This window comes from Brassica rapa, chromosome A05, assembly GCF_000309985.2.
Source record: "Brassica rapa cultivar Chiifu-401-42 chromosome A05, CAAS_Brap_v3.01, whole genome shotgun sequence".
NCBI classification, from domain to species: Eukaryota; Viridiplantae; Streptophyta; class Magnoliopsida; order Brassicales; family Brassicaceae; genus Brassica; species Brassica rapa.
Genome location: NC_024799.2, coordinates 18,448,672 through 18,474,337, shown reverse-complemented (window position 1 = coordinate 18,474,337; position 25,666 = coordinate 18,448,672). Strand labels below are relative to the sequence as shown.

Genomic DNA, 25,666 nt, shown 5'->3' with positions numbered 1-25,666 from the left:
GGGTAATCCATCGGTGGACTGTTGGGTCAGCTGGGTCTGGCGTTCTTCAACCCGAGCAGCCAAATCGTTGTAGATTTGCTCGGACTTGCCATCTATAAATCGGCCCGCCTTGTTCTTGTGGGTCCTCTCGTAAAGTTGCATAAGAGACGGGATCCCGTCTCTTTGGCCTAAAAAAACATTTAAGAAAGTTGTTAATTAGAATATATATAAAAATATACTAAAAATTTAATATAATTAAATTTTTAATTACCATTTCCAAACGGACACCGGCGTGGGGTTTTTGGCCCGTAGTGTGAAGCATCGGCCCGTTCCCGTGCTCATCGACTGTGTTACGGGAGTTAGAGTAAGACTGGGCGATTCTAATGGAATCAGGAAGACGCCAATATCGGATGAGGCCATCCCAGACATCCGTGGTGAGCTCAGCGGGTTTGCCACGCTCATACCCCTTCACGATCCAGTCACCCTTCCAGTTGGAGACCGTGTCCAACAAGCGAACTTTCGCCTTCGCTTCAAACTTCTTTCTCACCCTCTCAGTGATCCCCAAGGCCCAATTATATTTTTGCTGTTGGAAAAAATAATTTATAATTAGTTTTTCAGAAAAAAAAATATATATAAATAATAAAAAAATTTAAAGATATATATTTAATTAATAGAACTTACAGCGTAAATTTTGAACCACGTCTTTCTGACGTAGTGGGGCGTCATTTTCCAGTTCGGATGTGCCATGGAGAAGTAACCTTTTATCGTATCGGTTACGTCCGATGCAAGACATTGTCAATCCCCCACCTGAAAAATACAAATTTAAAATATAAATTATTTTTTAAAGTTATAAAAGAATTTAAAAAGAATAAAAAAATAATGAAACATACCATAAAGTTCCGTCCGGTCGGTCGGGGTCGATGACTGGTAAACCTTCTCTGCCTGGCAGACGGAGAATGTCCTCTACGGTGTACTGCGAGTAAGGAGCACTCGGAGGCACCATCAAATCGGGATGAATCTCGGCCGCGGGCATCGGAGGTGCCGGCATCGTAGGAGGCACAGGAGGAGGAGGCATCTGGGGAGGCACGTGAAGAACCGATGGTGCACTAGAAGAAGGAGATCCAATGACTCTCTGAGTGTACTGAGTCTCGGGGACAGTCTCCTGACCCGAAGAACCGGGAGCTGAAGAAGACGACGGGTCTAAACGACTACCCGGCTCACCGAACATCTCTCTGTAATGGGCAGTAAGTCTACCTTTTCGAACCTGAGAAAAAAATTTAATTTTTTAAATTTTCGTGAACATATACTTCCCAACATTATCCACCTAATCAACACTAAATAACATAAGATCCGTAAACCTATCTAAATTCCCTATACTAACCACCTAATCTATCCTAAACTAATCAAACTAGAGAGGAATTAGAGAGACTTACCATTGCTACGAATTAGGGAGGAAGTGGAGAGGAAGTAGAGAGGAAAGACGGAGCGAGCTCGCTCGGGATATATATAAGATTACTTGTCCTCGTAAATTCCTCGTAAACTTACGAGGAATTACAGAGGCCCGCGTTTTCAGTTACGACGAAATAGCGACGAAATACAAAGGCCCGCGTTTTTGTTAACGACGTTTTTACGACGAAAAGGGTTACGTGGAATTAACGAGTTAACCAGTTACGAGGAATTAGCGAGCCTTTATTTTCTATAAATACCCACAACTTTCCTTCTCAAACCACACACACAAACTCCCAAAATACTTTTCAAATTAGAAATATTTGAAAAAAAAAGAAGAAAAGAAGATATTAGAATTTATGTGGGTGAGACTTAAGTCTCGCCACATATAATTCCAGTATCTTTCTTTTTTTCTTTTTTTCTAGTTTTTATACTATGAGGAAGTAGCAAGTCCCGCTTTTCACCAATTTAGAAAATTTGGAAAAAAAAAGAAGAGAAGAAGATATTTGGAACTCATGTGGTCGAGACTTACGTAAGTCTCGCCAAATGTGATTCAAGCATCTTTCTTCTCTTCTTTTTTTTAGTATTTTTAATATTTTCGTCGTAATATCGTCGTTAGTTTACGACTCTTTTACGACGATTTTGGCTTACGTGGAATTAGCGTGCCCCGCTTTTTTAATTTCGTCGTAAAGTCCTCGTGGCCTTACGAGGTGTTTACGACGAAATCATCCTACGTGGAATTAAAGAGTGCCTCCTTCGTCATTTACTTTACGTGGTATTTACGTCAATTTACCTTACGAGGTCTTTACGACGATTCTGTCCTACGTGGAATAAACGAGTGCCACCTTCGTCATTTACTTTACGTGGCATTAAAATACAAATCATGTATGAAAAAATAGTTTGAGTTATAATACCTGATTCCGCAACCACTTAATGAAGTGCTGATCTTTCCTTTTGTCTACGTCACTTGTGGATATACCAGGAAATGTTTCTTCGACTTGAGAAACAAATAGGCTGTAAAATTAATCACATTTCATAGGAATGAATCTCTTGCAATTATATAATTAATTATATGTGTTTTGAAGTGTCCATATATGTTACCTTTCAAAATAACGCATCAATGGATCCTCGCAATTGAGTAGAATATAGGTGTGTGCACTATGAGCGTCTTGTTCACTCGACCACCAAACCTCTTTAGACTTCCCACCGAGTCGTCCAATCTGGCTAAAGATGTCTGGAACACCAGCAACTGCATATGTTGGCGCAACTCCACCATCATCATATCTTCTTGGAGCTCTTCTACGGGTACGTACTTTTGACGCAAAGTAGTACGATGTGAAGTGAGAAACTTCTTCCGTCAAACTTCCAGCAATTATAGAACCTTCAACTTTGGCGAGGTTCTTTGCTTTTCCCTTCAAATATTTCATGGCTCGCTCATACTGATACATCCATCCGTAATGTACAGGTCCACGAAGCAATGCTTCATATGGGAGGTGGACAGCTAGATGCTCCATGACGTCAAAAAATCCAGGAGGAAATATCTTCTCCAAGTTGCACAATAAGATGGGAATGTTCTCCTGAAGCTGTTCTACAACTTCTTCTTTAAGAGTGCGTGTGCTCAGATCCCTGAAAAATGCTCCAATGCCTTTTATATTCCAAAAACAATTAAACACATTGTTAGTCGTATATTATTTTGCAAACTAGACCGTTATAAAATTATTGTGATATAAAACACTACGAACCTGCAAGTGCTTCATGTACGTTTGTTGGAAGTAGCTCCGCAAATGCAAAGGGCAGTAGTCGTTGCATAAAGACATGACAATCATGACTCTTCATCCCAGAGAACTTTTGACCCTTTTCAACACATCTAGAGAGATTTGAAACATACCCATCGGGGAACTTCACTTCTGATGCCACCCAGTTGAACAACACCGACTTTTTTTCTGAAGGCAGTCTGAATATCGGAACGGGAACTTGTCCATTGCTTTTAATATGTAACTCGCTTCTTGAGCAAATATCCGGCAAGTCTAACCTCGATTTTATGTTGTCTTTTGTCTTCCCTGGGACATTCAATATTGTATTCATGATGTTCTCAAAGAAATTATTCTCTATATGCATCACATCGAGGTTGTGTCGCAGAAGAAGATCCTTCCAATATGGCAACTCCCAAAATATACTCTTCTTGTGCCAGTTGTGATGAACACCGTAAGAATCAGGCATATTACGAGGGACATGCCAATTACCACCCCAACGAACTGTTTCGTTAGCTTCGTAGTAGTCGATTTGTGCTTCAATTTGTTCTCCAGTTAGATATGGTGGAGAAGTGTCTCTCACAACCCTTTTGTGCCTAAACAAATTCTTGTTTCTTCGGTAAGGATGGCCAATGGGAAGAAATCGACGATGACAATCAAACCAACTTGTCTTCCTACCATTCTTCAGTTGAAACGCATCTGTCGTTCCATTACAACATGGACAAGCTAATCTTCCATGTGTAGTCCATCCAGACAACATCCCATATGCAGGAAAGTCACTTATGGTCCACAAAAGCATAGCTCGCATCGTAAAATTCGTCTTCGTTGAACAGTCATACGTCCTCACCCCTGTTGACCACAAATCCTTCAACTCTTTTATCAGTGGTTGTAGAAAAACATCCAGGGACCTTTTTGGATGGTTCGGACCAGGTATCAATATCGTCAAGAATAGCAACTCCCGTTGCATGCACATCTCCGGTGGCAGGTTGTATGGCGTAAGAAAGACTGGCCACAATGAATATTGTCTCCCTGACATTCCGAACGGACTAAATCCATCTGTGCATAATCCGAGATACACATTCCGGCTATTGCTAGCAAAATCCGGATGTACTTTGTTGAAATGTTTCCAGGCTCTTGCATCTGATGGATGAGTCATCTCACCATCCGTCTGAGTATGCTCGGCATGCCATCTCATCTTTGCAGCAGTCTGCTCTGATTGATACAATCTTTTCAATCTGTCTGTAATTGGTAGGTACCACATCCTTTGGTACGGTACCCTATTACGTCCCCGTCCTTGCGGCTTGAATCGTGGCTTCTTGCAGAATCGACATACTTCTAGCTTCTCATCATCTCCCCAATAGATCATGCAGTTGTCGATGCAGACATCTATCATCTCCGAAGGCAACCCAAGACTATAAACTAATTTCTGAATCTCATAATAAGAATCAGCAGACACATTGTCTTCCGGCAAATACTCTTTAAACAAGTCTGCCCATTCGTTCATGCAACTTTCAGGTAGATTGTGATCAGTTTTAATATTCATCATTCTAGCAGCCAACGACAATTTAGAGAGACCTTCTCTACAACCACTGTAAAGTGGTTGATTCGCCGCGTTTAACATTCCGTAAAACTTTTTTGCATCTATATTAGGTTCTTCATCTTCATCATGAGCTACAAATGCATCAGCTACCATATCATGAACCCTATCATAATCTACCATCTCCTCCTGATGGTAACTATGTTCATTATGCAAATGATGATTAACCGGTTCTTCCTGAAAATTGCTATTACTACTACTAGCTTCATTCTGATCATAATTATAACCTTCCCCATGTTGAAACCAGATATAGTAATTTGGCGTGAAACCTCTATTTATTAAATGCTTCCAAACATTTTCACGGTTTGCCAATTTCGAATTGTTGCATTTCCGACAAGGACAGAACATCTTACCACTTTCTTGGGCGAGCGGTGTTGAATCTGCTTGGTGCATAAATGTCTCCAGCCCCGCAAGGTATTCTTTCGTCACTCTCCCGTTAGCATCTCTATGCATATACATCCAATTCCGCAACTCGTAAATAGTCCCAGAGCCAGCCATTTTTTTTTCTTTCACGTTTTTTGTTGTTGGTGTGTTTAAAATGATGTTCCAACATCCATATTTATAGAAAATTTCGAATCTGGTAGTTGTAATTTTACTATGAAATTACGACGAAAATTAATTGTATGGCCAAAAAAAAAAACGTGAGCCACCTACCAAGTTGGTGGATTCAAAATTTCCTCGTTAAGTACACGTAAAATATTTCGTCGTAAAGCACTCGCGAAATTTACGTGGCTTTTACGAGGAAAAACTATTTCCTCGTAAAAGCCACGTCAATTTACATCGTCTTTACGACGAATATTTTTTGTCGTTACCTTACAACGAAATAACGATGCTTTTCTTTCTCAACGTACTTTCCTCGCAAAATCAACGTTTTTTTACGAGGATTATTTTTCCTCGTTAAACTTCCTCGGTAAAGATACGTTTTCTTGTAGTGGTTCTTCAAAATTCACAGCCACCACCTTTTATTTGTAACAGTAAACGTTAAGCTTAGCCTCCACTCACGTCGATTAATAACCCGATGTTATTGATGGCAGTCAATAAAAGCAATCCAAGGCTTCGTAATCCTTCTACCTTCCTACCTCTGTCACAGATTTCACACAATATATATATATATATATATATGGAATCGAAGGCAGGAATCCGCAAATCTCATTGGTCCTCACTTTCTCCACTCCAAAACTCTCTGTAAGAGCGGTTCGAGTATGGCTATTCCTCAACTGCTTCTGTCTGATTTGAAGGCTGGTGGTGTCGGGAGACTGTTTTCACGAGTGTCCTCCGTTGTTAGCAAGGAATGTGAAGGAAGGTGGAGAGCTTATGGGAATTGATATGGTCATGGTTCATGAAAAGATAATTTCTGCCGATTGAATCTTACATATCTTGAAATTATTGGCAAATGGCGTGTTGTTAGTGGCTGTGTGTTTTCACCAGGTATCGTCAATTGAACTGCCGCATTTAGATCTAATTCGACAATCCTTGAGAAGAAAGAGAAGAAAAACATGGCAGGCAGGAGGTGCTGTCTCTGCTCAATATCGAAGGTTGTGTTACCATCTGGCGTGACTACCACGGTGATGTCTTCGCCGCTAAAGCTGAACGCTTCTTCTCCAAGCTCATCGAGAAAGAGGTTTTTGTTTTCCGATTTCATCTGTGGCCTTCTGAGAAAGTCGTGTCTGTGACTTGAAAACATGGAATTTGTGTATGAGAAAGTTCCCAAGTGAAACTGAAACCTTTCAAAGCAATGGACTCACTTGGTCTGAATTTGAAACTGTTGTAAGTAACGAACAAGTTTGATTAGGGACCTTAGGTTATATAGTTTGGAAACATAACAAAATAATGCTCCAACAAATCACAGTCTACAAAGCAAACCGAAGTTCATAATAAGTCGTCATGACAACAAAACCCCTTAGCTAGCTGCCACAGGAAAGACCTAGACAACATATACATGCAGATGTGAAAATCTGTTGCTTTCATATAAAAATATCTACAAACATATTAACGTCGTGCACATCAGTTTTCTTTAACACCTCTTTTAATAAAATTCATACCCCGAATAACTATTAGTTACAAACGCATCAAAATAATAAATAGTGGACCCATAATTTTTCCGCACATGAACATGAACCAAAATTTGATTACTGCTCATAACACTAACACACCTCCATAAATAAAAACATCAAACACACGAACTCAACCTCTGTTGGAAACAAAAGCCCAAATCAAAGTATCCCAAACCATGCAAACCAAACGACCAAACGGGTGACATCAACACATAGCTTGCCCCCATTAAAATAAAAAGGTCCTTAAAACACCCCCAAAATATAAGACTCCAGTCCGAGGCTTAAACAAAAGTCCACCTGAAAGTATGATGAAACCAGCGGAGACAAATGGAATAAATTAACCTCAAAACAATTGCAGCACCTGATAGAACAGAAAAATAAATAACCATCAGTGCTTTATTTGAACCAGTGATAAAAATTAGAAACAACTGCCGTGTGGTTTAAACAAAAGAAACAACTGCCGTAACGATTTTCAAGAAGAAAAAAAATAAAGTGGGAACAGACGCCAGTAATCAAACCATATCGTTACCAATCAACTGACTATCAATTAGTTATTCCGAGTAGGAGCAACTTATTCAGACAATAGGAGATTTACATTATTAATCAACATATCTCATGCATCACTCAACAGTTTTCATCTACTTTACTTTATGTTTTAAGTTCAACTATATTTACTCTAATACAATTATCAGCTATTTATTTTATTTTTATTGTATTAATCTATGAAAACTATTTGTGCTATTCATTTTTGACCTAAGCAACTACAAAACAAAATAACACACAACTATTATTAACCACTATCAAATGGATAAAAAAAATATTTTGAACACATTAGAAAACAAAACATACAAATCCGACGCGTAGCGCCGGAATACCACTAGTAGTTTTATATAACACACTTGCTACGTATAAAACGAAAACTTTTGACGTTATTCTAGAGAAAACCCTTTTCATACTGCATGGAATTATTAATATTTTTTTTGACTAAAGGCTTTCATATGGAATTATTAATATCTCATATACAAGAAACATATTTTAACTCTTTCTTTTGTTTGGTGGAAAAAGTTGTGTTGGGTTGACAGTATTTGTACATGTGTATCCGACGATCACTATTGTTATGAACCACAATATTTTGCGCCTATCAATACCGGCGACCGGAATCCTCCGTCTAATAAATTTCTGTAACTATCCTTTTACATGTTTCTCAACCAACGTACGTGTGGATTTCAGTCTCTTTGCTTCATCTCTCTTAAATTGCTGCTCACAATCTAGACCACCAAATGGTATCCCTGAAAGGAAAACTAAAAAGTTAACAGTAAAAATGTAATACTAATTTGTGGTGATAAAAGATTGAAAAATTAAGTCAATTACCTGACAACTATTCCAACCAGAATTACATTTTCAGTTTTGGTTACTTAACTTTTCTGAATAGTTAATTTTCATTTTATTTTCATCGTTCATTTTATCTCGTTTATTATTTTCATATTCCCTTGGTTTTTTATAATTCCACCAGATATTTCTACATGCACACCAGCCGAATTAATTTCCATCACAGTGACTATAAACGATCCTCTAATCTCCAGTGCGTCCAACTCCTCAACCGCTTTGGCGTTTTTATCACCAACAAACGTTTGAAAACATTTGAAATTTCTGATGATTTTTTCGCAATTGTATTTCATCAACATCTCCTTGCGAGAAAGAAGCTCTAGCATTATGACTCTAAAGGTAATATGTCCCATATTTTTTTTTTTTTTATCAGCAAACAAAGCAGATTCATGTAGACTTGAGTGACGATTATTGGCCTTTGTAATTCCATATGTCTCACTCTTGGAATATGAGAGTTATAATGTATAATAACCTACATTTTTGATCCGTTTGAATATATATATATATATTTTTTTTTTTTTGAATTCCGATTTGTGTTGGAATGAGATTAAGAAATGGTGAATTAAAAACACATTGACTCCATCAACTTTTTGAAACCACTATAGAGGGGACTTAACCGTGTAAAATATATACACTGCACATCCACCTAAAACTCTATACTATTTGTATGGATTTGGTTACAGTGTTTTCCACTAGATAATTTGATGTAACCAATTAACAATCTAATTGAATTACCAATCATAGATTAGGGACAAGAAATCATGAATGGCTTTAAGCAGTGTTTCTTTGCAAAGCTTGATAATCATCAATTTGACTATAATAGTGTGAATGCACATTAGAGAACTAATGAAGCATCACGAGTCGTGTCATGGCTCGTCAACACAATCCATCATATCATCGTGACCGTCCGTGAGAGCAGAATCTAATCTCTTTGTTACTGTCAGAAGAAGGAGCCCACTCTTTTAAGAATCATAGATGGGTCCCAATAATAACCCTATGAAAGCACTAAGAGTCGGTTCCACTTAAATTAAATGGACGCCACGTGAGCTCACATCAGCATTCACTGCTTCATGTTGCATCATGTCGGATCATGTTTCCTCCCCGCTTATGGCGGAAGCCCTAGCGTTTAGAGCAGCCATTGAGCATGCTACTTCACTCAACTTTGATTACATCTGGCTACGATCAGATTGCAAAGGACTCATCCAGTCTATCAGCGCGAGACAACGATGGAGTTCTAGCTGACATTGAATCGCTCATCCTATCTTCTTCGTTTTCTTCGTTTCAAGCTTCTTTCATTCCTAGATCGTTTAATGGGCCTGCAAATTCTTATGCTAAGGCTTCTTTTTGTACCAAACTCTTTCTGTTGGGCCTAATTTCACACTAATCCCCTTTTTAATTAATGAATTATTCAGTTGATCAAAAAAAAAAAGAGGTAATATTTTATAAAGCACAGACTGAAACATGTGAAATCAAAAGGCATTATTTGAATGCTACTGCGGGTACATGCGAAGAAATGATCAAAATAGTTGTATTTGCCAGAGAGAATTTTGATATCCTCAAAAATGAGAAATGGAAAACAGCTTCACATTACAAGTGAGGAAGCCACCGGTGACCGGCTCAATGACCAGGAATGCCTGCGAACGGTATAATCAGGAATAAGGAGAGCAAGCGGTAAACAAACGAGTGCGAAGGGAGCAAATCGATTTTTTTCTTTTTAAAGAAGTGTAGTCTCGCTTTATAATGTTTTAATAACAGCTCATGCTTTTTTAATGATTTTCATGGTTATGCTAGCGGTAATAGGTGGATTTGGTAATTGGTTGGTTTCGATTCTTGTGAGAAGCGAAAAAACCATTAAAAAAACGACGATTGTTCGTAAAGGTTTCCAAAGAAACCCTTGGTTCTGGTAAACAGATCACAATTACATGTACCTGGAAGCATACCGATGGAATGAATGAAATACAAACAATTAAGTGTGTCCACACCCTCCAAACAGACTTGACGAGGAATCCATTCTAAGGCGAGCTCGAGCAGAAGGGGTTCCTCTTCCTCCGACACGTCTAGCCCTACTTCTGTTATGGAAGAAGCGTAACCACACGAATTTTGAACTTACTCAGTTGATTATTTGGATGTATAGAATTACACCAATTTATAGGCCCAATATGATGTGTTTGTGTGACTATCACCGATTATTTCTTCTTTATTTGGAGTTAAAAAATGTCTATCAGTCTTCTGGTTGATAATAATCAACATTGGAGTCTGTTTTGAAATGACAAACACAAATCAAGGAAAATAGATGGAATTTTTTAAATAATAAACAAAACATGGTGACCAATATATATAATGACATGTCATTTCCAGTGAAGTTCTTGTATCCTTTATATCATGCGGTTATATAAAAGCAGGGATCATGTATTATGTATATATTACTTGCAAGTTGGTGTTTTTATAGTCAAACTTGGTTGGTGGAATAAAGAACTCTGGTGCCGTTAAGTTACAGCTTCTACATTCATTTCTCATTCAACCTGAATCATTAGTAAAATATAGTAGATAGCTTAATACAAGTCTCGTGTCAACAAATTTTAGCAAACGCATACATCAGACAATTAGAATTTATGCATAGTTTAAGGATATATAATATACAGATGGAATTTGTATAAAATAAGTATAAATGTAAGTATCTGAATATGAATTTGACACAATATTAAATATTGATAGGACAAGAAATGTAAAACATCATATTGACGACACTATGCATGACTTCTGTTCAAGATGCATGCGTGCTCCTTGATGATACTTCTCAAAGACTTTTCACTATCTTTTTTCTTGCAAATTTTCATGAAGATTTAAATACATGTAACCAACTATGACGTTTCAAATATTATAATTTTCAATATATGATCCACCATCAGAAATGTATAATGCCAAATATTTAATATTTAATACAAATTTCACTATTTATGGTGTTTAGATGCTGCCATGTTAGTGACGTATTAATATTTGTGTGTAAATCCAGAGAAGGAAACGCTTAACAATTAAAAATACTATGGATTTTTCCGGGCTACGCCCGGAATATTCGTATAATTTTAAGTTAACTTAAAAAGGTTTATATTTATGAACATAAGCCGTGTATATATATTACAATCGACTATAACGTTAAATTCATAAAAAAATAAATAAAATTTGGTTGTATGTACGTATTCATTGTCTTGTATATAACAAATTTAAAATCATATATATAGGATAATAAGTAAGATGAGTAAAATCTAACAAAATATGGTTATCATTTAAATACATTTTGTTTTTTTTTGCATAAAACAATTGTAATATTTACAACTGATTTAAACTTTGTTTCACTATATAATCATTGAGTTCTAATACCAAATTGAACAGTTTCTTAATATAAATAAATTGAATCAAAAAAATTGATCCAAACGTAAAATAATATCATTGTCCAAACCAGACCAAACTAAAGAACAAAATTTTTAAACGAACCATTACCAAAACTTGATATTTAAATCATATTAAACCAACAATGACGCTTAGTCTTTTTTCTTATGTTGGTTTGCAGTTTTAATGATTCTTTGTTATAATAACTCCAGTGACTGGATTAAGATATGATTTTGGAGCTGACTGGGATTAAGAGATCTAAGGACGTTGCAGGCAAAAAAACTGAGACATACCCTTGCTTGCAGTCTCCGTACTGAGAATATCGTTCAAGAAGGGAAGCCATGAAACAAAGCATATTACGGAGATCATATTTAATTGTTTAGCTAAGAAAACTAAATAATAAAAATGGTGGTTGATTGTTTTGTACAATTTATTGTTTTAATTGGTAATCATGTTGAAGGAAAAAAATTAAACAGATGAATTCTACTATTTTCTTTTAAATTCTTCATGGAACCTAAATAAGAAAGAGTACTCAATAAGAAAAACATAAATTAAGAGAAAGTACATATATTTTATAATTGCATGTAAAAAGAGTTTAGCATAATTAAAGATTAAGAATAATAGTTATAACTTTATTAGATTAGAGTGTATACAATATTTCTCGTTCCTTCCAAGTTTTATTTTGGTAGTAGTTGAAAATTATAGTTATAGAGATGTCCGTCAGAAAAATTTAAGACAATGCATATACTTGTATGAACTTATAATCTTACGTGTGACAATGATTTGACCCCACTTCTTCTCACCACGCCTGGCTTCTTTCTTCTTCTTCCTGCCAGCTCCAACATCTTTCGTTTTCTCTCTTCTCTGCCGTCAACAACTTCTTTCTTCTTCTAGCCACCCTCTGTTTTCTTCTCTCCAACTTCCCTTCCTTCTTTGTCTCTTTCTCCTGCAGCCGAGACTTCTTTCTTTAAGGCGGGAGGGGTGGCACAGTCTTTGACCAGAAGAAGAGATTGATGGTTCATTGAGTTTTTGGCCAGTAAAAGCACAAGTTCTTTAACATCCATTGTTCCTTTGACAGTACCATGTCTTTGGCTGCATCAATAGCCACCGTTTCGATCCCTAACTCAAATATGTAATATACATTTATTAGCATTAGAAGTTACTTTTAGATTTCACTTGGATTAGAATAATCTTAAATAGTGATGCTTCCTTTCATGAGCACAATTCTTCTACATATTCAGACAGAGAGACTCACTCATCAACACCACTCTCCAAACTAAAATTAAGCAGATAAGGAAGCCAATTAATATAGAGCTCTTACATTTTCTGACGGACGATTCCTTCTGCATAAAAAGGATCCAGCAAAAGGCTTTTTCCTTCCATTTTCTATGGTCAATAGAAACAGAACAATAAAAAAAAAATTTATCTTGAAGTTTAAACGGGGAACTTGAAGATGTAGTATAAGTGAGTACCAGATGTTGGGGTTGTCAAAGAGGATTGTTAACTTTCGCTTGTCCAGACTAATAGTTTTAGATTGTCCTCCAGTCACTCATGAGGGAGTGAGGAAAGTTTCCACCTTGTGATGCTCATAAATAACTCACTGTGGAGACATAACGTGTAATGTAAGGCAGCTATCCTGGAAGAGAAGAACTAAACACAGATTTCAAGTCAGAGAAATGCTTGATCACAACTTTGGAGCATAGAAAGGGAAAAGAATCAGACCTTACATGGAGCTAGATCCTTGTTCTATTGGCAATAAGAGTTTCATATTCGCTGGAGTACAACTACCATCTAAGAAGAACATTCTTTTATTGTTTGAGTTGTTCTCGCTAGCCATAGTTTCATGCTTGGCTCTCTTCACACGAAGTCTCGTAAACCTGTTCACAGCCTTATCCTTTCTACAAACATAGAGAAGTATAAAACATTAATGATTGATCCTACAATCATGACTTGAAGCACCATTAGAGCCAGTATTCTACCTGCCTGAATCCACCTTTGTATCTCAGTCCATCTATTCCCAAACACTCGTTGTGCTTAAAAATCACACATAAGTTCAAATGTCACATATAAACCCAAACACCAAATCTGGAATCTTATCCATGTAATATAAAGTTTGTAAGTGAATTATATACCTCGCACACGCACACAAAAGCATAGTTCTTCAGAAGACCAATCACTTTTTTGATTACAGGAAACAGATTGACCAACCTTCTTCACGATCTCTCCATCAACGGGAACTGATTTTTTTTACAGTAGATTCTCGATGGATCGACAAAGGTGAGAGACGTCACAAGGTAAGAACCTGGATGATGATGATTCAGCGGTGACGGAACTACGACCGTGACTGAGCTTTTACCGGAGGAATTGCATTTTCAATTTGACGGTCGCAGAGTAGAAGTAGAGATCGTGCAGATAGGTTTAGACTAAAGTGTCGATGGATGTAACTTCTTCAGAGTAGGTTTTGATTTTGGGTGGATTTAGGTTTGTACATAGAGATTTATATAGGAGAAGGATCAAGGGGAAGTGGATAGAACTGATAAAGTTTGGCAAAGCAAACAAATCTATACATGGGAGAAGATGAAGTGGAAGAGTCGGAGGAGAAAGCGTGAAACGATAAAAGGTTTCTCCGTCTGTTCTCTACATGGGCTGGGATGGGTCAGAGTGATAATTTTCATAAAACCCATACAAAAATTCACTATATTTCAGCCATATATGACACGTCAAAAAGAAAGGTCCTTATTGGATAATTTTTCTAATCTACGTGGACCATCTATCTGTTGAGATTATCTCCCTTTTAGTATTGTGATATTTTTTGGTCATTTACACTATTAGTTAAGAAATATTAATCGGTTGAAACGCAATAAGAAGTAGAAACAACATATATCGTAAAAAGAATAATTCTTATGTGTTCTTGCTCGGCAGAAATAGAACTTTTCTGTGTAAGCACATTGGTTTTGATTGGTTTATTAAATTTACCATCAAAATTGAACCGTATATAGTGGATTATGGCAAACCCACCGGCAAAACTTTTTTCCTGAATTAATGACGCTAAGATCATAACTTCATTTATATAGTTTTTTTTTTTTGAAAAAAGACATTCTATTTAAAACATAAAGCAAATTACAAAAGACTTCGGTCCAGCGGACAGTTTCGTGGACCTTGTCCATTAATACAAACACAAATCCATAGTTCCATATAATTGAACCACAATTTAGAAAAGCTCAAGTGGGAAATATTTTGATCCAGTAGGAAGTCAGAAAGATAGAGATCACCGATACCAGAATTGGAAGATTGAAGATGATCGCCGCTATTTTTGTTTTGATGTAAGCTGCAATGGAGGAGATGATTGAGTCTGGAGGCTGATAGATGCTTATATGCAACCGAGCGTTCCTTTCTGACCAGATGAGATAGATGGTGCACTGCCACGCGAAGAGAACTAGGAGTTTTGCATGTCTCGGTCCCGACAGATGTTGAAGAGCAGAGAGAGTCTGGTCCCACAAAGGAGATGCATAAAGAACTGATCTAGTTCCAATTATGTTCCAGATCTGTCAAAATAACAACAGTAAAAAAAGAGATGATTACGGCTTTTGTCAGCGGAGTTGCAGAGAAGGCAGGAAGAGAGTGTATTAAGCCCCCAGGATAGCAGGCGGTCTCTAGTGGGGCAGCGGTTCAGGACAAACAGCCACGCAAGGAAGCTGTGTTTAGGGGTACCCCTTGGACACCATACTGTCTTGCTCCAACTCACCACCGGATTGTGATGTTTAAGCTCTCTGTAGACTGCTCCTGTCGAAAAAGTAGTGCTCCTTGAACCATCGATTATCCACTCATACTGGTCTTCCTCCTCCGAGAGAAAGATAGTTGATAAGTATCTTGATAAGTATACTTGAATCTGAACTTGCTCCTCCGATCTTGCTGCATGAAGCAGCCAATTTCCATTCTCATTCAGGTCTGACAGAGTAGCGGTTCTTGAGATTCCCAGACGAGAGGATGGAGGAAGGTTCAAGAAGTCAGAGATGCAACCAAACGGACTCCAATTATCGCTCCAAAACCGACAGGTTTGGCCATTTCCAATTCTCAAACATAACCAAGGGTAGACAGTGGACCTTAATATAGTTACTTCATCCTTTTCATGCAAACGAACAAGAAAACACTAAGACCAGCGTACCTCCGCCTCTGACTAAGACTAAGAAAAAGTCGCGATAGATCATAATTCATATGGCACGATGTGAACACCTTATGACATTATGATAACATAACCAAAGGGGGCCCATCACTCGTTGCCGTAAACATCTTTTTCTTTGCAAACCAAAGAGCATTTATTAAGTTTTTCCGGAACAATTAAACCTTATTAAGTGGGGGTTATTGGTTGGTGTATTTTGATGGATTTGAAAATTCAAATTAAATCTAGTGTTATTGGTTCTATGATTTTAAAATACATATTGAAATCATGTGTTATTCGTTTAATGATTTATAAATTCTAATTCAAATCAAGTGTTATTCAATCATACGGATTTATTAATAGATTTGATTTCATAATGTATTTGAATGGATTTGCATGGATTTCTTTGTTAAAAATACAAAGGCCCAAATCCGAGGGAAAACCTCCGGATTTGTAAATACTAATCCGTGAGAATTTGAAAATTTGTATATTTTACTTGGATTTATAAATACTGTATGGATTTCTAAATCAAGCAAAATATATAAACCAATAACACCTCCTAAGATACTTCCGTTTTTTTTCTTTCTTTTCAACTGGCTCCTACTTACAACTAGTAAATATTTCGAATTTAAAAGTATACTAGGATAAGACCCGCGCCTTGCGCGGAATTTAGTTATTATTTTTATTATATTTTGGAGAATGAAACAATAGTTTGGCTTCATTTGGATTACGGGTATTCAATCCGGATATCGGGTTGGTTTCGGTTCGGTTCAGTTTTTTTTGGTATTTGGTTAGTAAAATATAACTACTATTCTAAATCCATATTTACTTTGACTTTAGTCTTTCACATACTTTTGAAAGATTTCAACTGGACGACTAAATTGATCAGCCAATCTTGTTGCTTTAAATCATTAGTGTTTATATATATATATATATATATATAATTTAGTTTGAATATTTATTAAATAAAAATTCATATGCGTTATATTTTATGATCATTTGTAACTTATTATAACAAAAAAATAATCTATTGATCACAAAATTTTCAGAGTGGGAATATTCAAATTTCTAATAATATATAGACGTTTTGAAAAATTCAAATATAACATATAAGAAAAAATATAAATGTTTTTATTATATATTTAATGTGATTTTTAATATCTTTCAATAATATAAAATTAAAAAAAAAGAACTAAGATACCAAAATTGTTATCAAATATTTATTATTCATAATAATTAATTTTCATATATACGTTAATCATATTAGGTAATTTTGTAGCTTCTAATTAAGGAAAGTGCAAAAAAAATTTTGGTAGATTATTTATCAATTCGATAGTTAGTTTAATAAAAAATATAATGTAAGTCAAGATGGACCAACCTATTTTTCTAAGAATAGTATATTTTATATAGTCATTTATTAAATGAGAATTTATAATCATACAGTTCTATGATCATTCATATCATTTTATAACTGAATATTTAAATCATCGATAACAAAATTTTCAATGTGAAATCTTTAATAAGTTTATAATTTATAAATGTTTTTGAAAATTCATTGAAAGTTTTAATATTAAAATATTTATGCAATCTTATGGTATATAGTATAATCTATATATATATATATAAATATATATGTTTTATTATTAAATGATATTTTTTACTCATATGGTTTTAAAATAATGTGTATTTTCTTATAATATTAAATAAAAGTTCATATTAATACAATTTTATGATCATTTGTAACTTATTATGATAAAAAAAATAATCTATTGATCACAAAATTTTCAGAGTGGGGATCTTCAAATTTCTAATAATTTATAGACGTTTTGAAAAATTCAAAATATAACATATAAGAAAAATTATAAATGTTTTATTATATATTTAATGTGATTTTTAAATATATTTTAATAATATAAAATTAAAAAAAGAACTAAGATACAAAAATTGTTATCAAATATTTATTATTCATTATAATTAATTTTCACATATAAGTTAATCATATTAGGTAATTTCGTAGCTTTTATTTAAGGAAAGTGCAAAACATTTTTTGGTACGTTATTTATCAATTCGATAGTTAGTTTAATAAAAAGTATAATATAAGTTAAGATGGACCAACCTATTTTTTTAGGAATAGTATATTTTATATAGTTATTTATTAAATAAAAATTTATAATCATACGGTTCTATGATCGTTCATATCGTTTTATAACAAAATATTTAAATCATCGATAACAAAATTTTCAATCTGAAATCTTTAATAAGTTTATAATTTATAAATGTTCTTGAAAATTCATTGAAAGTTTTAATATTAAAATATTTATGTAATCTTATGGTATATAGTGTTTAATATATATATATATATATATATATATATATATATTTTTTATTATTAAATGATATTTTTTACTCATATGGTTTTAAAATCATGTGTATCTTCTTATAATAAAAATGTTAAACCATTGATCATTAATTTTTAACATAATAATTTTAATAGTTTTAGTCATTTATTGTCGTTTTTAAAAATTCAAAATATAACATATACGAAAAAATCTAAATTTTATTTTTATTGCTAATTTGATTGTTTAATTTATTTTAATAATATAAAATTAAACAAAAAATGATGGAGGAGATATACATTGTTATCAAATCTTTATTATTAAACTCATTAATTGTCATATATATATTAGTCATTTATGGTAATTCCGTAGGTTTTATTTAAGGAAAGAAAATATCATATCATATCATTATATCATATAGTTTGACCAACTTATGTATCTAACAACATATAAAAATCGAATGTGGACCTACTTATTTTTCAATTGAATGTAATTGACTACCTAATTGAGTGCCACCTATGCATTGGGACCTCTTTTAATTAATACAAAATTGAGGTTACATCTTTTCAAATGTTCCTCAATCAATATATAAGGGATACCAGTTTATTTCTGTCAAGTTCGCTTATTGTTATTGTTCTAAGCTTTATTTTGAACATTATCGCAGCCGTTTCCGTAAGGATGCAATATCCTTTTTAAGGAAAAATTAGAAATATAGGACACTTTAAACTTTGATTTGTCACAATAAGATTTTGTCTAAGTTTTTGTCCTATTAAGATTTTAATTAATGTTAATACGATTATACCCTTAGATTATTGAAATTTTAATTTAATTAAAATATAGAATGTTTATTAATTATATTTATTTATAATTGTTTTTACATTAGAGATGGAAAGAAAAATCAAAAGCATTATCAGTTACGTAATTGTGTCTGTTTCATTCTTTCTTCTTCCACAATTCAAAGCACGATATTTTTTCACAAATACCTTTATGAGGTTTCTGTTCTCATCTTCTTCTTTATCTTCTCAGATTATTGTCTTCATCTTTACTTGATATCCTTCTTAGCCTCTTTGATTTCGCATTGTGTCATGTGAAGATGGTTTATAGCATCTTCGATTTTATTTCGTATTTGATTTGATGGGTGATTTTCTTTTGTTCTTGATTAGATCCTTTGTTAAAGGCGGCCATTAAATCGGAGTCACCAAAATTATTCACGTTTTTAAGTTTTGAAAGCTTGAAATTGGAAGATACATGCTAAATCTACAAATTTAAACCATACCCAGCAAAAAAAATGCAAAAATAATGGACGAAATCAATCAAAGAATGCATGGTGGCTCTGTAAAAATATCTCTGTAACCCTAAAAACTGTCAAGAAAGATGATGACTTATTTACGGTTATGCCATTAATGAAAATAAACACTAAAAAGAACAAAATGCGCTTCTTGGGGATCGAACCTGACAACCATGCAACATAAACCTACCCAATTCCCAGTAGGCCCCATCAATAAATAATGTTCTCTATACAAATCACTATGCAATATAAACAATTTTCTGAAAATTGAAAAACGGTGTTTAAAATTAATCCCCGATTAATCGGTATTTAGTAAAGATATTTAAAAAAAATATGGAACTTCCAGATTTTTGGTTTAGACTAAATTTATTAAAGATATTAAATAAAATATTCTTTGAGAGATTTATGATGTTATATAGTTTAGATTCAGGAAACATCTTCAATTGAATATGAAAGTTTCCATATTTTCCGGATTTACCTAGAATATGTATACTAGCTACGCAGAACAAAATATAGTAGGCGAGAAACATATTCTTCTTTAAGGCGTCATATAAGGTAAAAGGCAGAACAAGTTATGTCACGTAATATAACCGACATATATCATTGAATTGTGGCTATATATCGTTATCAAACTGTAGGTAGACCGAAGACATCTTTCTTGATTATAACGTAATCAATTCTATCTGTGCTAGATTATACAAGAAATGTTAGTTTACAGTATATACCCTAGATATATCTATGTTTAAAACTTAGAATCACACATATAAACTAGGTAGATTACTAAAATGAATTTTCTAACTGTACCTAGAAGATAAAATAAAATATGATTCCAATTTTTTTTTAAAGTTTAAACATATATATTGTCATACTTATGTTTCCAACACTTTTTATATTTTTTTACATTTTTAAAATTCAATTTACTATTTTTCTCATTAAAAAAGGGTAAAACATGTCCAAAATTGTCAAAAGTATGAGAAGTCTTATTGTGACAGACAAAAGTTCAAAGTGTCCAATTTTTTCAGTTTTCCCTTTTTTTAATTTGTGTTCTATAAGGCTGCATCTAAATTATTGTTTTTTGTAACTTTTTACTGCATTTAGCATTACATTGAGTTTAGTTGGATCTTTTGTATCAACATTCGTTCGATTTCTGTCTTTTAGGGCTTTCATTTTTTCTAGGGATTTTTGCCGATAAGGAACAAAAAAAGCATATCTTTGTCCCCTTACAATAAAAAACCCAAACTTTGTCCCTTTAGAACAAAAAAAAATGAAAAACCTGTTTTGTCCTTTTTAATAAAATAGGTTAATAGTAAGAAGTAAAAAACAAACGGATTCAGTGAAAAATTGCTTCACTTTCTTTGTCTCCGACTCCCGTTTCATAAGGAACAAAAGGCGATTCCGCCGTCGACTCTCTCTTTATTTTATCCGTTCAAGTTCGTCGGAGACGACGATATCGTCGTCACATCTCTCCTTCGTCCTCCTTCTGTCGTCTTTACTCTTTTTGAATCATCGATTACAGAGAATTGAAGGTTAGGGTTTGGAAATCCCCTTTCTGATTTTTTTCCGTTTTTGTTTACGTGCATGTAGTATAAAGAGCATGAATTGTTTAAAAATACAAATCGAATCGCATTTTGATTTTCGTTTGTGGGTTGAGTTGATTGTGAGGTCATCGTAGTTCTTGTTCTATACGATTCTGAGTTATATTTTGTTTGGTATTGAATTTGCTTTGTGTTTTGAATTCGTAATGGACTTAAAAGGCTAATGAGTTGATGTTTTGATTTCATGTTTTATAGGAATGGATTACCAGTTTCCAAAACGCTTTATTGAAGAAGGAGCTGAGACCAAGATTGATAAGATTAACAACACCTGTAGGCGCACGATTCTGGGGACGCTGAAGGTGGTTCTCAGGGATGAGTATCAAGAAGTTTTGAAAGACCCTGTCTTCGGTCCGATTCTGGCAATCGTAGAGAACAAGCTTATTTACTCAGGAAAGGTTATTCACAGTTTCATATTCAAGCAGCTCAAGGTTTCCAAGCTTCACGAGTTGTGGTTTCTATTTGCAAAGAGGCCTCTCAGGTTTTCTATGCAAGAGTTTTATGCTGTGACTGGATTGAAGTTCAAAGAAGAACCCGACGTAGACTTCAATAACTGGAAGAGTGATAAGGGGTTCTGGAGCACGGTGCTGAAGGAAAATAAGAAGATCAACTTATTGGTTATAAGGGATGAGCTCCTTAAAGTCTGTAAGGAGTGGACGTATGTGGACAGGGTGCGACTAGTGTATCTGTGTATAATACATGGATTCGTCATTGCGAAGGATTTGAGAGTGTTTATCCCTCACGAGTTCATCCGTTTGGTGATGGATTTTGAGAAAATGAGGATGTATCCTTGGGGTCTTCGCGCCTATGATGAGCTGCTTGCATCAATATTCAAAGCAAGGGAAGATGTGCATCTGAAGAACAGCTATGTATTGGATGGATTCTCATATGCGTTTCAGATATGGATTATGGAGGCAATCCCAGACATCGGTTCTATGGTGGGTAAAAAGATCAAAAACAACTTGACGAAAGTGAGATGTAGGAATTGGAAAGGAAGTGGAAAAGTATCATATCAAGATATCACCAGCCTAGAGTCCAACTTTGATAAGGTAGTTATCTTTCTTATATTAAAGTTGAGTTCAATAATCGAACAACTGAAGCTTATTGTTTCATTTTTTTCAGGGAGAGCTGTTCCCGTTTATATCATCTACTGGAAGCTTGGATGCAACTGATAATGCTGAGTTCTTTAGGGAAGATGAGAAGAATGACGAAAGAGTCAATCGCATTGTTGCTCTGATCAGTGCCAAACAAGACTGGAAGCAATTCACTTGGGAAGTTGAGACTCTGCCTCCAAATATGGAGTTATCTGACGCAGAAGAGGATGTCGAAGTTGAAAATGTCACAGAAACACCTGTGGAGGAACCGGCTGTTGTTGAAGAGGAACCAGCTGTTGTTACAAAAAGGGGGAAGCGTAAGCTAATTGATCCTGGTGTCGAGTCTCGAAAGAAACAACTTCTTTGTCAAAGAGCGGCTGAACATAACAGTGTTGTCTCCGGTGATATGAAGACCTTCATTGAAGGTTTGTTCAACTCTTCTTTCAATTCTTTTAAGGAGCTGCTGCAGAAGGACATACAAGAGCGTTTTGACAAGGTCGACAATGAGATGGCTCAACTGAAGGCAACAGTGTCGCAGATTACGGGTCCTTCAGTTGCAGTGGGACGAGACATAGCATCTGAGATTCTCTGTCCTTCTGCAACACTTGGGAAAGAGCAAGAGAAATCATCACAGAGTCCGGGTCCTTCAGGAGCAAAGGGAAAAGGCAAAGGCAAGGCATCTGTGAGTGTTGATCCTCCTCCGCTTCGTCGTAGCCCTCGGCCAGTAAGAAAGGTAACCAAAACATGAAGCTTTGAATTATGTAGGACGAAACATCTTCCGTTGTAAGTGTTTATGTGGTTTGACTATTTTGTAATGTCCTTGTATTGTGCTATGTTGCATATCGGCTTGTAATGTATCTTTTTGTTTGCTATGAAGTGAACTGATAACTATGACATGTTAGCTTGGCTATTTTGTAATGTAATTTTGTGAATATGTTGACTCTATTTCCTATTAATGTTGTTATGCTTCGCTTTATTTACAGGAAGTTAAAACTGATGACGATGACATGTTTGATTTTTTGAAGAATTTGTCACAATCATCGACCTATGTAGATAAGGGGACACAAGAATTTTTACAAGACGCCGTGGGAAACCTTTCTCAAGCATCACATGTTAAAGGCTTTGATCCCTCACAAAAAATCAAGGACGACGAACCAGCAGAATGGGTTACTCCACTGTCTTCATTTAAGCCTCCGAATTGGAAACCACCTACTCTAAAAGATGAGGAATTACTTGAGGACCGGGTGCATGACATTGATCACTCACTAGTGTTTGTCCCTGAGGATGGATGGGCCAAAATAATTGAGTGGTCCTCAACTTCCAAGTAAGTTTATATTGTTTCTCAAAACGTTAGAATAGTATCATTTTTAACTGAATTTTGCATTGCAGTGAACTGAAAATTGGACCTTCTATGTTAACAAGTGTGTTAGCAGCACGCGTCATGGGACCTACAGAGTGGCTTTTGAATCACGTAAGTCTAAATGTGTTCCTTGATATTTTCAGTACATGAGTTACAATCTATTATAAAACTTTCAGGAAATTGATGCTATGATGTACTTATTCACTGAGAGGACTACTTTGCGACGATGGGAACCAACAAAAGTAGCATTCATGAGCTGCATGTTCAGTAATCAAATGAAGACCTCTTTCGATGAGTTTCGGAAGGACAAGAAGAAATTCAAAGTATCTGAATTGCTTCACCGGTACGGCATTGGTGAACTTCCACCACACGGACGAACAGGACTGACGTGGGATCTTGACGTCACACGCATGTATGTGCCTCTAAATGTCGGTAAACACTGGATCTCTATGTGTGTCAACTTTGTTTCTCGGTCGATAGAGGTCTTTGACTGTGAGGGATTGAAATACAACAAGGAAGTAGAGCCATTTGCCATTCTCATCCCTAGGATTGTCAAATCTGTTCACTCATCAAAGAATCGGCAGCAACTCAAGGTCAAGCAATATACTGTCAGTTACGCCCCAATGCCCTACTTATTAAACAAGAGTAGCAGTGATTGTGGAGTGTATGCCTTGAAGCACATTGAATGTCATCTTCTAGGCTTGGATTTCGCCCTGGTGAATGACAACAACATTCGAGAAGCGCGCCAAAAGATTGTTTACGACCTATGGGAAGCTGCCAATGATCCTGAGCTTATTTTGAGAATGGCACAATACACTCCTCCAAAGACGATCACAAATCCTCTAGTGGAACTTGATTGAAGTTCTTTCGTTTATTACTTGTTAAGGAAATAGGTTGTTATTGGCTCTCTTATTTGACTCTTGAATTTGATTCTTGTAGTTACTCTTTAGTTTTTACTTTATTTGAAACATTTAGTTGTTCGATTTATGTGTTGTGACAATGCTTATTAACCCCTAAATATTCCCTAAATGAGTGGTATGCGAAGACAATCCTTATCAACCACTAAATATTTCCTATTTGACACTAAAGTAAGACAATTCATTTGAAACCTTATTTATGCTCTAAATGCCACTAAAGAATGACAATTCTTATCAACCCCTAAATATTCCCTATTTGACATTAAAGTAAGACAAACCATTTCAACCCCTATCTATGCCCTAAACGCCACTAAAGAATGACAAACATTATTCAACCCCTATGTATACCCTAAATGCTACTGAAGTATGACAAACGATCTCAACCCATTGAATCCACACAAACCTTTTAAATCAGAAAAAGATCTTACTAATCAAGACAAATCTTAATAATCAAAACACATACAACTTTACCCTAACTTCCAACCCGAGAGGAAGATTGTTTGACCTAAAAAAATCTTATATAAGACCATCAAATGGCCTGAAACCCTATATATTCCATCGTTTGTTTCTCCTACATCTCGAAAAAAACATCTCGTTCCTCCTCAACAAAGAATGACGAACATGAATCACAATGAAGGGATCCCTTCCAGATGCTGGTGTGGGAAGGGGATTGTCACATATGTTTCAAAAACAGAAGAGAACCCATATCGACGGTTCTTCAGATGCGAGATTGGGATACAGGTAAATCTGTAATTACTTATTCATCATTATTCAATATGATCAGAGAATGAACATATGTGAGATTGACTTGTTTTTGTGTTTTCAAACAGAGAAAGAACGAAATCCATCTTTTTAAGTGGGTAGACGAGGCTCTGTTAGATGAGATTCAGAGGATGGATGAGCATCAAACGAGAATTGGCGAGGAAATTGAAGATCTGAGAAGTTCCATGAAGAAGACAGTTGAGGAGGAAGTTATGAAACATAAGAATTCGATTGTACGTGCCTATGACTTCGTTTCCCAGGAAATCCGTGCAATGTAGGTTGTTTAGGATCCATTCTCACTATTTTATGTCTCTGGTCCAAACGTGATTGATAATGTAATGGTTCTCTGTTTAATGTTAAAATAAAACTTCTATAGAATTCTAATGTTTAGACCTAAACGATTTCCAGTTGGATCATTTGACATGAACAAACTGAAACATAACTTCCAATCATCATCTGAAGAAGAAAACACATAGTCTATTAGATCTAAAATTCAACATGAAAATTCTGAAACATAACTTGCATAAAACATGAAGAACACATAGTCTCTCAATCATA

General features: G+C 35.1%; 2 protein-coding genes and 1 long non-coding RNA gene across 4 annotated transcripts; 2 read left to right on the top strand and 1 right to left on the bottom strand.

Annotated features, from left to right (window-relative positions):
• Positions 1-8,582: 8,582 nt before the first annotated feature.
• Positions 8,583-16,202, bottom strand: LOC117134014. The gene is made up of 2 exons (XR_004458117.1): positions 12,922-16,202; positions 8,583-12,719 (listed from the first exon to the last, which is right to left on the bottom strand). It is a non-coding gene; the product is annotated as an uncharacterized LOC117134014 (long non-coding RNA).
• A 2,262-nt stretch (positions 16,203-18,464) lies between these two features.
• Positions 18,465-25,482, top strand: LOC103868987. Of its 2 annotated transcripts, none has more exons than XR_004458108.1 (6): positions 18,465-22,024; positions 22,098-22,802; positions 23,053-23,393; positions 23,459-23,540; positions 23,606-25,087; positions 25,177-25,482. XR_004458108.1 is itself a non-coding variant. In XM_033291376.1 (6 exons), the coding sequence occupies exons 2-6, from the start codon at positions 21,176-21,178 to the stop codon at positions 24,287-24,289; spliced, it is 2,661 nt and encodes an 886-aa protein (XP_033147267.1). In that variant the 5' UTR covers positions 18,465-20,909; positions 21,174-21,175; the 3' UTR covers positions 24,290-24,926. The 2 variants fall into 2 exon arrangements, 1 of the variants encoding a protein (XP_033147267.1); XM_033291376.1 differs by lacking the exon at positions 25,177-25,482 and having other exon boundaries at positions 18,465-20,909; positions 21,174-22,024; positions 23,606-24,926.
• On the top strand, positions 24,968-25,386 carry LOC103833954 (uncharacterized protein At4g04775-like). Its single transcript, XM_009110001.1, has 2 exons — positions 24,968-25,087; positions 25,177-25,386. The coding sequence occupies exons 1-2, from the start codon at positions 24,968-24,970 to the stop codon at positions 25,384-25,386; spliced, it is 330 nt and encodes a 109-aa protein (XP_009108249.1).
• Positions 25,483-25,666: the final 184 nt, after the last annotated feature.

What these genes read in the sequence shown, in the direction of transcription:
- LOC103868987 (XM_033291376.1), top strand. Translation starts at nt 21,176, where the DNA reads ATGGATTACCAGTTTCCAAAACGCTTTATTGAAGAAGGAGCTGAGACC. An exon ending in TAGAGTCCAACTTTGATAAG is followed by an intron (nt 22,025 to 22,097) that starts GTAGTTATCTTT and finishes CATTTTTTTCAG; the next exon opens with GGAGAGCTGTTCCCGTTTAT. An exon ending in CAGAGTGGCTTTTGAATCAC is followed by an intron (nt 23,541 to 23,605) that starts GTAAGTCTAAAT and finishes TAAAACTTTCAG; the next exon opens with GAAATTGATGCTATGATGTA.
- LOC103833954 (XM_009110001.1), top strand. Translation starts at nt 24,968, where the DNA reads ATGAATCACAATGAAGGGATCCCTTCCAGATGCTGGTGTGGGAAGGGG. An exon ending in GATGCGAGATTGGGATACAG is followed by an intron (nt 25,088 to 25,176) that starts GTAAATCTGTAA and finishes GTTTTCAAACAG; the next exon opens with AGAAAGAACGAAATCCATCT.